Source organism: Paramisgurnus dabryanus, chromosome 11, assembly GCF_030506205.2.
Source record: "Paramisgurnus dabryanus chromosome 11, PD_genome_1.1, whole genome shotgun sequence".
Classification (NCBI taxonomy): Eukaryota; Metazoa; Chordata; class Actinopteri; order Cypriniformes; family Cobitidae; genus Paramisgurnus; species Paramisgurnus dabryanus.
The window spans coordinates 28,806,185-28,820,724 of NC_133347.1; the positions used below are offsets into that span (position 1 = coordinate 28,806,185).

General features: G+C 33.0%; 2 protein-coding genes across 2 annotated transcripts in view; one reads left to right on the top strand and one right to left on the bottom strand.

Annotated features, from left to right (window-relative positions):
- The window catches only part of rasef (RAS and EF-hand domain containing), a 28,145-nt gene extending 22,064 nt beyond the window's left edge, over window positions 1-6,081 (top strand). Inside the window, exons 14-17 of the mRNA XM_065247708.2 lie at window positions 58-172; window positions 1,637-1,756; window positions 4,194-4,270; window positions 5,312-6,081. Of these exons, the coding sequence (XP_065103780.1) occupies window positions 58-172; window positions 1,637-1,756; window positions 4,194-4,270; window positions 5,312-5,417 (418 nt within the window). The 3' untranslated portion in view covers window positions 5,418-6,081. The remainder of the gene's footprint in view (window positions 1-57; window positions 173-1,636; window positions 1,757-4,193; window positions 4,271-5,311) is intronic.
- A 5,196-nt stretch (window positions 6,082-11,277) lies between these two features.
- Window positions 11,278-14,540, bottom strand: part of frmd3 (FERM domain containing 3) — a 47,638-nt gene continuing 44,375 nt past the window's right edge. Inside the window, exon 14 of the mRNA XM_065247721.2 lies at window positions 11,278-13,824. Coding sequence (XP_065103793.1) covers window positions 13,190-13,824 — 635 coding nt within the window. The 3' untranslated portion in view covers window positions 11,278-13,189. The remainder of the gene's footprint in view (window positions 13,825-14,540) is intronic.

Below are 14,540 nucleotides of genomic sequence, written 5' to 3' on the forward strand. Positions count from 1 at the left end.
CCATACATGTGTTACCCTTGAAGAGATTTTCAGATTTTTCTTGTTGCTTTGTTACAGGTTTAGAAGCATAGCAAAGTCTTACTTCAGGAGAGCAGATGGAGTTCTTCTGCTGTATGATGTCACCTGTGAGAAGAGCTTCCTGAATGTGCGTGAATGGGTTGACACCATTGAGGTATTACTGCACTGCGCTGTATACTGTAAAAACTGATGAAATGTGAACATGGACCACAAAACCCTGGTCTTAGCAAAAGCTAAAAATACATTGTATGGGGCAAAATTATCGATTTTTTGGTAGCACTTAATTTTACAGTACGTGTACTTACCTTATACATATATGGTAAATATGTTGTACTTACAGACAAATGTGTGGTACTTACTTTTAAGTTTCTACATAGTAATTAAATTGTATCATTACTGTATTTACCAGTGGTACATACTTGGTAATAAGTACTGGGTAGTACCAGATACATACTTATAGTGTAGGTATACTGTCTGTAACTAACATGAAACACTACTGTACTTACAATTGAAGGTACAATATAAGTTCTCCACAACAATGCATCTTATTTTATTGTCTTACTAGTTAATATAACTCACAGTGGCATATGTATACTATGCTATATCTTAGGTGGTAGGTCCTGTGTAATAAATGTGTAAAATGCTAAACTTTATTTTACAGTCTTGTTTCCATGCAGTTACTATGGACATACTACTAGTGAATGTACCCAGTAGTTAATGTGTATGAGATTTAATGCTTGGGTTTAAAGGGTACAATAAAGGACAAAGATACTGAGTACAAAAAAGGCACACTAGTAATGTTTGTTATTAGTTATCATATACATACACTATAAGTACCTTTTATTAACTTACACTTGCCTGCGTGTACCACACACTTACCACGTACATACAATTTGTATGTACAGTAGTGTTTGTTATTATTTATAATATAGGTACACTATAAGTACCTGTCATGAATCCACACTTGCCTGTAAGTACTAAATCCTTATATTGTACATTTATTTGTAAGTACAGTAGTGTTTCTTGTAAGTTACAGTATACCTACTACACTATAAGTATGTATCTGGTATTACCCAGTAGTTACATAATAACTACCAAGTATGGTAAATACAGTAATGATACCATTTAATTACCATGTAGATACTCAAAAGTAAAAATCACACATTTGTCTGTAACATATTTACCCTATATGTACAAGGTAAGTACACGTACTGTAAAATAAAGTGCTACTCAGTTTTTGATGCCAAAGTTCATTAAGATATTATTATGTAAAGATATTTTGTAAATTTCCTGCCGTACATATATCAAAACTTTATTTATGAGTGGATGCAGTTGCTAATGAGATCATTTGAAAGTCAATTTTCTCAATATTTAATTTTTTTGCACTCTCAGATATCAGATTTTCAAATAAATGCATAAAATCAGTTTACATAATGTAATGAAAATATAACCTTGATATCTTTAATATCGACTGAGTAAAGTCATGTCAAAGACTGAAATCAATGTGAAATCAAACTTTAATGTTTCTAATATCATAATTAGATTATATTACTAGCCTGGATTTCACAGTCAGAGTCACACTTTGAATGATATATTGATTTATATTCTTGTAATGCAGGATGTGTCTCAGGATGACATTCCCATCATGCTCGTGGGTAATAAGACAGATCTGAGGACAGAAGCTCTTGAGGAGGGAATGACTTGTATTCCAACTAGCTATGGAGAGAAACTGGCCATGGTCAGCAGATATTCACTTTTTCTTTCCCTTTACTTTAATTTTGTCTGTTAGTGTTGAGTTAAATCTTCACATCCTTATCTCTTGATACTGACACTGATAAAATGATGTTAAAGCAGGACTTTATAAAGAACAGTGAAATTATACCCAAGTTAAAGTTAAGCTTCTAATCCAAATTTGACTCATATTTACAAACGTGTACAGCAACCGTTTACATTTCCTGACAAGGTACATAAAATGAAAATTCTGTCATATTTTACTCACTCTGTACTTAGCCAAACTGATCAGAAGCCCCATTAACTTCCTTAGTATTATTTTATACTACACTGAAAAAAATGTTATGTTGAGTTTACTTAATTTTATTATGACAAGAAGATGCACACAATTAATTTATCTAACTCCAGATATATTTTTTAAGCTGAGTGTACTTATAATTTATCAATTGAGTGTACTTATATTTTATATGTAATTTCAGATTAATTATATTCATAATTATTTTGAGTAGAATTTGCTCAATTTTTTTATTTTCAGTACACTAAAATTAATTATGTGCAAACAAATCAATTTAATGGTTTAATTTCTACATACTAAATAATCCAATCGTTTTTTTAATCTCTTATTCTATTTAACTTTTCACATTTAACTGCCACATTATGTTGAGCAAGTAAGAAGAGACTCAATAGATCTCAGTACTGGCATAAGCACAGTTATTGCTTACATCATGATTTTCATCGTGTCACCTATTGTCTATACACAAGCACCACTCTTCTGAATGATGGTAACCACAAAACTCAAAACAGAAACACAAACTCTTCTAAATCTCAAAGATAATTTAACCTGAAACACTAACAAGTCTTTCTTTTTTGTTAAAAACACAAAAAATAGCAATTAATTTCAAATTTTACTCTCCAAATGCAGTCCCATGCAAAGCATGCTGGGAAGTACAAGCCCACTGCCTAGTTAGTTATATTTACTTAAATAATTCAAGTAGTTTCAACACAAAATTTCCTTCTTACAAATTTGGGTGGATTTTACATATTAAACAATTATAAACAATAATTTGTTAATTTAGAATTAACTTAAATTTTTTGAGTTATTTTTACTTTTTACATTTTTTTTTAATAGAATTTAATAATTTCTTTTAAGTTAAATTTACTAAGGCATAGAATCATTTTTTTTAGTGTATGAATGTCAATGGAGCTTCTGATTGGTTTGGTTGCAAACATTCCTCAAAATATTTTCCTTTGTATTCAACCGAATAAAGAAATGAATACAGGTTTGTAGGTTTTTGAGTGAGTAAATGATTAAACAATTTTAATTTTGGAGTGAACTATTCCTTTAAAGGTCAAAGACATCCATCTTCAATTATGGTTATAATAAAATGACATTCATTAAAGGTGGAAAAGAGGATGTTTGCTTTATACATTTTTGCAATATTACTTGAAACTGTCTTTACTAAATGATAAAAGACTATTTATTAGGTGCACTGAAAGTAATAATATTAATATACGTCATCTGTGCACAAGATAAGGCCTTAAAAACATCTGCCAATTGCTCTTGCGGTCATCGCAATCATCATTGGCCCTCTGGCTTGTCAATCACTGCCATTACGATCCTTGTGAGAGACGTGCGCGCTCCAGTAACTTTACACAGTCGACGCATGCGCATAGCGCATGGAACTCCGTCTTAAGTTTCGGTTTGTTTTCATTGTCGATCCTGCTTTCCTCCTTGAATTTGCACCACGGTAGAGAAGAAACTCGAAGGAGGACGCAAAAGAAAGACTTTTTTAAGCCGCTGGGAATAGGAGAAAATTGTCAGAAGAACGTAACTTAATGTAAACAGAGTCGTTAATGGAGAAACATTTAAACGCTGGAGAGCAATGAATGAACAGAGAGTTGTCAATACAGACGCGCAGTTCGCAAAAAATCTTCTCAACAGGTAACAGTGATTATTCTTTCTTTGGGGAATAATTATTGTTGTACTGTTATTCAAGTATATTGACATTGTTCTTGTACTGTATTTGTAAGGCAGTGACCAGTCTGCTACATGCTAGTTGAAATGGGAGTAGCGTCGACTGATCTAACGTTTTAACGTCTTATGTGTTTATTATCAAATCATTTCACATAATGAATGCACTGACGCGACAAAGCATATGCCTGTGGCAAACAAACACTCGTGTTCAAATATTCATGCACGAGTTTTTGAAGGCGTTCCCTAGAAATGAGCCGTGAAGGAGGGAAGCTGTTCTTACGCATGCGCTCATTTAAAAAACTCAGTAACCGTTTTTGGATTCTCGGTCGGCGAAAAACATCCTCTTTTGCGCCTATAGTATAGGAATGGCACACATTACTTTGTACCATGAATTACTTTGTGACTTTATAAATGCATTTTCAGTCAGTTTGAAGGTTTATCAATTTTTATCTATTGTGCTTTTTTGCAGACATATAGTGCTTTATTCTGTGAGACGAGTGCGAAGGATGGGTCCAATATAATTGAGGCTGTTCTTCATTTAGCACGGTAAGATATTACAGAGAGTAATCAAAGCAAAGATACCAAAATTAAGTCTGCTGTCCAGCATTTAACATGCGGGTGCCAAAAACAAACCAGAGCACATACAGTACTGTACAGTACAACACGATGCAAATCTATGCTTTGTGTCATATTAACTTACCACAAGAGGGCAGCACATTAGGGACATTTTAAAACTTGGAGGATATTATAAGGTTTTGTTGAACACTTTAAACGAATATAAAACAAACATTGCTTTATACATTACAATTACTATGGCAAGCATTTTTTTGACATTGAAACCTTTACATTAAGTAGTATCTATTTTTATTTTAATAGTTCTCATTTTGTTTAGTTACAAGTAACTATTCAATAAGATAATAGTACTTATTCATTAGATACTTGTAACTGAAAATTAAATATTAGTGCTTATTGATTTCTTTTAGTACTTATTCAATAGAAACTAGTACTTATTCGTTAAATACTAGTTCTTTTTCATTAGATACTAGTACTTATTCTTTAGATACTAGTTCGTTAGATACTTATTTACTAGATATTCGTTTTTTTCATTATATACTAGTACTTATTTACTAGATTCTAGTTTTTTTTTCATTACATACTAGTACTTATTCACTAGATGTTGGTTCTTTTTCATTAGATACTAGTACTTATTCATTACATGCTAGTACTTTTATGGCACACATTTTTAACCAGTTAATCCTTTACTTTTCTAGTATCTATTTTTATGTTAATAGTTCTTATTTTTTAGTTACTAGTAACTGTTCAATTAAATACTAGTAATATTTAATAGATTTTAGTACTAATTTTAGGTACTAGTAATAGTAACTGGTAATTAAAAATGTAACTAGTAGCACAAAAGAGATACTAGTAAATGTAAAAGTTTAAATGTCAAAAATGCCATACATCTACAGCAATTTGCTAAATTAATTTTGCTGCAGTTCTAATACTATTACACTTGACAAAATGACACATTAGGCTCTTACATTAGGTGCACTATGGCTTAAATGTTTTCTCTGTCCTGCACATTAGAGAGGTGACCAAGCATGCAGAGGACCACAAGGAGCCCATAGCAGTAGCCAAACTCTCTAAAACTCCCAACAAAAAGATGTCCAATGAAAACTGCTGTATGGGCTAACACGTGCACATGGCTCCCAAAAAATATTGTCTGCGGCTGCCCTGTCTGAGCTTGTCATCTATGTGCAGACACTATGTAAGGCTTTTATAAAGAGTAAATGCTAACCAAACACATATTTAAACTACTTATTTAAGATGAGAAATCATGGTACAACAGTATTGTCTTTAGGGCAGGGACACTTGATGAATCCTGCACAAATATTGGGGGGTTGTCCACTGTCTATAGTAGTCCAGAATTCCCCTGCTGTCATAGAAAATGATTAATAGCTTATATAGAGTGAAACACTCTTTTAGTTTAATACTTTTTTTTAGTTTAAAACTGTTGACACACATTTAGTTTAATATGCTGCACATTGCCTTTAACTATTTATTACCTTTTGTCAAAGTGAAAAGGAATCTTATATTGTAATATATATGCGGTCTTAAAGAATTTAAATGATGTTTTTTTAATGTATTTTATGGGGATTAAGACATCAGTAAATTTTGTACATTAAATGAAACAAATTCAAGTTTTGAGAATTGTTGAAGGAGGGATGCACAAAAGCTTCTCTGGATATTTTGTCAGAATTTATTGGATAATGTACTGAAGTCAGTACTGGATTCAAAACATCCTTGTTTATACCTTTTGCTTTGCTCGATGCTAAATTAAAGCATTTCAATTTTAACAGAGTAACATGTTTTTGTGGATGCCTCTATTTATAACTGATGGTTTATGCATTTCATAAAGTAGGCTATATTGTTGTAATTACATTTTATTCATTTTGGAAATCACATTCAATTTGTGTTGTTACATTAATGTATTCTGTAATAAACTATGGATACAATTCTTTTAACTAGTATATTCTTTCAAGAAAGCCTTCATTATATGCTGCTGAAATTACTCTTCATTATGACAATATTATCAAAATTATTGCTTATATCAATGTCAGTATTATTGCGTGAGATTTAAGAGTTAAAACATTTTAGTGTAACCTATAGTAAAGCACACAGAATGTACACAACCACAGAATTTCCATTCAAATTGCAATTTTCACTCCAGTTTTATTGTGGCAGTACTAACATATAAAACAATTCATTTTTGAACATATAAACAATCAAATATCACTTTACAAATTTCATAAGGCGCTTCCAAGTCAGTTTCAGACTAAGAACTGTTTTTTTATATATACACTGATACTCCCAGAGTTGTATTTTAAAATTAAGTGACATTGAACCAAAACATTTTAAAAGCGGCTAAACATGCAAACCAAACACACATCCATATCTGATCTCGGCCTGTGTACTAACAGTCAAAAAAAGCACAACTTTAAGATAAACAAAAAAGACAAGCAATTTTCTTCTCTTCATTTGCATAATTTCTTATCAAGTACAGTTATCAGTGTTTTACAGTAATTCTTAAAGGGCTTTGGGTTGTTTTTATGTTTGGTCATGTATAAATCATCCGGATAGTTTATTCTCACAAATGAAAATCTTAATGTGCATGACAAGAATTGGTGCAAACAGACTAAAAATGCCTGATTTTAAACACAGGATATTTATTTATTACCAGGCCTGTCAACTCTTTGCTGTCATTCAAATAGATGGACATTACAAAGCTTGGTGTCTGGTGTAAATTTGATCCTAAAGGAAAAGATAATCATAAGAAAACAGACACTCTATTTAATATCTATGTTTGTTTTAATGCACTGTGACATCATCGTGATATGTGTATGACGAGTAAGCACGTATTTCAACACCAACTGATGTAAAATATTACCCAGACACGTTCTTGAAAGAAACAAAATTTGAAGTTTCATTGAAACATTTAGTATCAGTGAAGAAATATTGTTAAATTGTGTGTTGTTGATATGTTAAGATTGCATTAAATCATGTTAGAGTAAAAATAAGTTCTCAGTTATAATAAATATACCAGGCTAGAGAATAAATAAATAAAAACCACAGCACCCCTCATCATTAAAGGGTGACATTACGTATTGATGTTTTATCATGCACTGTAAAAAAATTCCGTAGAAATTGCAGCTGAGTTGCCGGTAATTTACCGTAGATTTACATTTATGTTTTTTTCTGGCAACATTTTGTTCAAAGTTAAATGAAAATTAAACATTTACAAGTCTTTATCTTTACAGAGTAAAACTAAAAAACAGCATCAAGCAAAACATTCTGGGAAACAAAATCTGGACCAAAAAACAGAAAAAGGTTGATGATGATTTCTGGTTCCCAGAATGCTTTGCATGAGGCTGTTATTGTATAGTTTTATTCTGTAAAGATAAAGACTTGTTAATATTTTAAATTTATTTAACTTTGAACAAACTCTTGCCAGTAAATAACATAAATGTAAATCTACGGTAAATTACCGGCAACCCAGCTGCAATAACATTGAAATTTCTACGGAATTTTTTTACAGTGTGCAACAGCATGGCAAGGCTAAAACAATAACACGGCATATTTAAGTGCATGAAAAAAGTGATATGAAATATTTTTACACTATTTTGACCAATTAAAGCTCTGAAAGGACTTCTATATTTTGCCACACTACATTATTACAAGAAGAGATGTTTAGATTAACGCCCAAATTCAATCAACCTGTTTTTTTAATCAATTAAATCCAATAATGATTAAAGTCCATCGCTCAAATACTGTATGTTATGACTTATGTTTTTAAAATGAAAGCTATCAACTGTTGATGTAGTTTGTGATAAACAGTTTGATTGAATTTGTCTCCATGTCCATCATGATAATACATTAAAGCACAAAGCATGACAATCTAGCACTACGCAAGTTTTTTCACAAATGTGATGTGTAATAATACAATATCTATGACTTTCACAGCAAAACAAAGCATTAGCGGTGTATTAATATTATTAAAATGACTCCTGAGCTGCAGAGAAACCTTTACAGAATACAAAAGAAAAAAACTTAATGGCATTCAAACATTGTAAAGTCCTGTGATTATTATATATAAATATGATTTCACTGCATTAATTGAGTACACAAGTTAATATGAGAATGACATTTTTTCAAAGGTATTTACAGACATACTGTATGTAGTCATGTATGCAACTCAAGGAGACTAACAGGGCATCGTATTCATAAACTTACACTTGTATGGAGATGTATACGATACCAGTCAAAAGTCTGGATAGACAAAATCTGTTAACAATTTTTTGCAAAGCTCTGATTAACACTCAAACTATTTTGTTAAGGAATTCATACGTAATTTAGTCATATGTATTTAGATAACAACTGTTGTGTATCTAAAATTCTGACTGGTCATGTTTGTATTAAGAGAATTAATAATAATAACCAAACAAACGTTGAATGTATTCATAATATGTCATATTAAAATGATATACAGACGCTACACAGGACACTGCATGAATGAATATTTATCACAATGAATAACACACAACAGCAAGATAATGTAAATACATGTGTCTAATAGTATGCATTCATTTGTTTAGCTTTGTTTTATCAGAAAATAAACAGCTTTTAAAAGTCCTTCAATAATTGACTTACGTACCTGAGAGTGCCACTTGTTGTTACGTGATAAATATGTGTTTATTTATGAGCATGATACAATTTGACAAAAACTCGTTGTTAGCCCTTTTGCTATGATCTCGGCAAATTATGTGACATCACTTTAAATTTAAATCACAAGTAGCTATATATTAAATCGGCATTTGAATGTGGTTGTGGTCAAAGCTGCGTGCCGTAGTTTTTACAGAAACTCTGTATCTTTTGGATTTGTTATTCATTTTGTTCATGTATAGGTGATGTATGTTGCGAAATAATTGAAATCAGTTAAATATTACCCCGTTAAATGTATTACGTAACCATCCTCTCATAGCCTGTTAACCTCAAATGACATCTGAAAATCAGAAAAAATAATATTTTTACATTTTGTGCTATTTAATGTAAAAAAAACAACAGCACAGTTTTTTAGATAAATTGTTGCTAATAACAAAAATATTTCACTCCTCTGCTCCTCTATCCGTTTAAATCAGACAACATAGATGAAAAATATAAGTAATTGCAAGCACTACATAAAAATGTATAAAATTTATAAAAGAGATTAAGTTTTAATACACATAGTTCGCTCTCACTTTAAATCTTTTGTGTGTGTGTGTGTGTGTGTGTGTGTGTGTGTGTGTGTGTGTGTGTGTGTGTGTGTGTGTGTGTGTGTGTGTGTGTGTGTGTGTGTGTGTGTAGGGGATGCATACACACACTAGGGATGCATAACGATTAATCGCGATTAATCTATAGCAGAATAAATGTTTTTGTTTACATATGTGTGTGTGTGTGTGTGTGTGTGTGTGTGTGTGTGTGTGTGTGTGTGTGTGTGTGTGTGTGTGTGTGTGTGTGTGTGTAGGGGATGCATAACGATTCATTGCAAAATAAAAGTTTTTGTTTACATCATATATGAGTGAACTGTGTATAATAACTTTGTATAAATAAATGCACACACATGCATGTATATATTTAAGAAATACATTTGGATATTTATGTATAATTATATGTGCACGTGTGCATATTTATATATACATCATTATTATACACAGTTCACACACACACACACACACACACACACACACACACACATATGTAAACAAAAACATTTATTCTGCTATAGATTAATCGCGATTAATCGTTATGCATCCCTAGTGTGTGTGTGTGTGTGTATGTGATGCAGAAAATATTATTTCCAATAGAAGTAATAATTATTTGAGGTCAGAATTAGCTAAAACTATTTTTTTAAGAAAGTAGAGTAAGTCTTGATTTAGGGAAGCAAGACTCAAATCATTATCTGTTCGTGCCGCTTCTACATTATGAGATGAACATAAAAAAGAAATGTGAAATGAATCCAATGAACCATATTACATGCTAAAACTGACAACAGGGTTCAAAATTTACATTATCACCAAAAAATATTTTGCAATGTTGAATAAATAAACTGACCTGCAAAAATATAGTTTACACAGCAAATAATAAAATTCTGGTCCTAACATCCACTGCGTCCGAAATTGCGTACTATACTGCAGCAGTGTATACTGACTTAGATGAAGTACCTATTGATTTATCATTATAACAGTACGAATACATTCTCCCCATTTCATTGTCAATTGACCTATATGTCCTTTGACCTATGACAAAATCATAAAATGTACATTTTAAAAAGTGAAAAGCTGGTTCAACTTAAAAACGTACTTCAATTGGTAACGTTATTCGACTTAAAAAATTCACTTAAGTTTCACTTTAAAATTTGAAAAAACTTTATTTTGTACTTTTTTTAAGTTGATTCAACTTTTCACTTTTTACAGTGTTTAACAGTGCAATTAAATCATAAGGAATAAATTTCTTGGTACCCAAATCATTTAAAGAGACGCCAGTAAAAAAGATGTGTTGGTTGTTTACTTTAAAAAGTATGTTACCTGGTTGCCTTAAAATATTGAGTTCATTCCATTTAAAAATAATAGTTGATTAAAGTAATTTTAAAATTGTTCTGTAAACTAATATTTTTCAGTTGCATGAATTCAAAATTGTAAGGTAACCAGATAACCTACCTTTTAAAGTGTATATTTGCATTATTCTATTATATTCACTTTTTTTTATTTGACGACGACTCATATGGGATATGTGAAGTGTCCATCAAATCCACACTTAAAAGTCCAGCTAGAAATATAAAGGTGTCTGGGTATACCTACTGTATTTCAAATACTACTATATGAATACTGATTTTTGCCTAAGTAGGCAATTTCGGACACAGTGATGTTCTATGGTTTTAAAGGGCTGTTCACATTATAATGATAACTATAACATTAAAGGTGGGGTGCATGATCTCTGAAAGCCAGTGTGGACATTTGAAATCACCTAAACAACACGCCCCTACCCCAATAGAATCTGGACCTTCTTTTCATAGACCCGCCTCACACATACGCAACCCAGGCAACGATGTCGTTAGTAGACACGCCCCTTACTGCTGATTGGCTACAAGTGTGTTTCGGTAGTTGGTCCGACTCCCTTTTCCAAAGCGTTTCTCAAAAATCGTGCACCCCACCTTTAACTATAACGGTAATTAGCGTCCACACCACGGGACGATAACGATAATTGTATGCTAATTTGTTCACTAGGCGCAGTTCTCGCGCAAATCATTTACCTTTAATGGCATTAACTATTATTGTATATTTCCTTTATTATAAAACGGTTAGTTCCAATCCTTGATTCTGATTGGTCAATAGGTGTGCTTTATTCATGATAAAACAAGGCTATGACCGCTTCACCCAACGGTTTTGTTTATCACTGTGCCCTTAGCAACCACACGTTTCGGTTTGTTGTTTTTATTTGAGCTTTCATGCATATTACAGGTTGGAACACATTTTTGTTCATGTTCAGGGACAATTTTTTCTAGCGGAAGGAATGCTTTTTATTGATTTAACTTCATGAAAGTTGCACTAATATTTTTTTTACTTTAATATTGTGTGTTAATCGTTTTATAAAAGCAAAAAGGTACTTGAGGCAAGTGCTGTATCGTGAATAAGTAACGGCTTATTCGTTACTTATTCGTTTTTCACGATACAGCACAGCCTCTTGTACCTTATTGCTTACATAAAACACACTGTAAAAAAAAACTTTGCTGCCTTAAATTTTTTTGTTAAATCAACTCAGATTTACAAGTCATGTCAACAGAGATTAGTTGTCACAACTTATAAAATATAGTTGAGAAAGGTCAACTTAAATTTATAAGTTATAACAACTCACCTGTAGTTATAACAACTCATCTCTAGTCAAGATAAATAATAGTAAGTTGAAATGACTTTTCATGAAATTTGAGTTGATTCAACAAAATTTTTTAAGGCAGCAAAGTATTTTTTACAGTGCACTTGTAATTGTTCATATGTTATTAAATGTATAAATATATTGTTCTTATTGCTTCTACACAGCGGTTATAACCAGCAGATGTCCTCAACAGTGAAGCTAGTAGTTTGTTTAATGTAATATTTTGCCTTTTGGCATAGTCAACGTAGGAGAATAAAAAGCATTACGTAGTCAATTTCACAGCAAATGCATCAGCAGGATATCTGAGATCATTTTAGGTTATGGACCTCAGAAATAAGCTTCACCACTGGACGTGCACTTGAAGTTCATCAATTGGGGGAAAAACGTTCAGAAAGTGATCCCAACGATATCGATCATTGTATCTTTATAAACGATTTTTAAACTATAGTTTTTATAGTTATCGTTATAATGTGAACAGCCCTTAAACTCATTTAAACATTTTTGGTGTTACAAGCACAAACAAAATATGACAAATCACATTTTGTCTAATGATTTTGTGAGAGGTATGATCACAAAAAATAAAATAAGGAAAGATGTATACCCAGATCATTTTCTAAAGCATTGACAGGTTGAGCAAAAGTTAACTTTGGACCCCGACTAACACAATATTTGTAAGTTTATGAAAACATTTTGAGATGGCCTACTTATGGCATACACTAACAAAGATAAAACGTAAAATGTTTTAATGCATTTTTCTTTTCTTTTTTTTTAAAAGATGTGCTTTGCTAATGCCCTTTATATAGCTGACAGAACCGTGTGTGCTAAAACACAGCAAAACTACAGCTTCACACCTTTTCAGCGACACCACCAGCAGTTCTCCTTATCCTACACCTGTTGTATGGCTTCACTTAACTTTCAGCGACGAATGAGCTTAAATAACTTGATGTATGATAGCAAACCTCTTCTTCATTCCATTCAGTTCCTCTCTGCTGATGCGTCTCATTCCCCCCATAGCTGTTCCATTATGAGTTCGAGTTTGCATAGGAACCATCGTCGCAGAGGGCAGTAGTACTCGTAGTGAAACTCCTCGAACTCGGGCGTCTGGCGAATGTCGTGCAAGAACGAGATGTCCAGGTCCGACTCCAGCAGCATGAGGAGAAGTGGAAGTAAAATCATCAGAAGGCCAGCGACCATCACCACCAGACGCGCGGCACTGCGCAGGCAAGCCTGCACCTGCTGCCGCCCGTTTACCGGGTTGCACAAGGATCGGCGAAGCGCCTCTCTGGCAACTTCCCGCTCCCGTTCGGCCTGCAGCTCCACCTGCATCTCTGGATCGTCGTGGAGCTCCTTCAGCAAGCGTGCAGGGCTCTGGAACAGCACGTCTAACCCACCCTGGGTCTCCTCCACTGGTGTTGGCACCATGCTGGCACATGGGTTATACGCTGTGTCAGAAATGGTGAGGCTGTCGGTGTCATCTTCATGATCTGCATGCGTCTCTCTCCTCTCCTCATCTGGTCTCATCTCATCTTCTTGTCTTTCCTGAATGTTTTCTAGATCTTCTATCTCCACCTCTTCAGGTGTCACTGATGGTTTTAGTGGAGATAAGTGAACAGAGTCTTTCAAAGCCAAGAGTCCTGTAGACCAAATAACATGTTAAACACAGTACATTACTACAGTTTCTATAGCATATACAGTACAGTTCATCCTAACTGCTTATACTTTCTTATTAAACACACATTTCTTTATTCAACCCAAAATGTATTTGTTATTGCCCTTATTGTGTGCATGCTGCTGGTATTCAACAGCTAAGGGAATGACTGTAGCTTGTGGTCTTTGTACAAGTCAGGTCTAAATATAGACCCAGCTGCCTGGGTATTGTGGATTAAGACAAGTCTCCCTGCTGACATCGAGGGTTCTCCATGCAACTATTATCCAATGCACTCACTAAGCAATGCCATCAAAAACAAACATCTTATCGTTTCACAATAATATTAAACATGGCATTCAATTTTGCGTTTAAAAGACGTCTAATAGCCTTCCAAACACAGCCCAGACATCTAGGCTAAAATTTGGGCTGTCTGTGAAATGTAAATGTGTGGTGAATTAAAGGATTAGTATATTTTCTTATTAGAAAATCCAGATAATTTCCTCAGCACCATTTCATCCAAAATGTTGATGTCTTTCTTTGTTCAGTAGAGAAGAAATTATATTTTTTAAGGTAAACATTCCAGGATCTTTTTCATTTAAATGGACTTTAATGGACCCCAACACTTAACTCAAAATTGCAGTTTCAAAGGACTCTAAACGATCCCAAACGAGGCACAAGGGTCTTATCAAGCGATTGTCATTT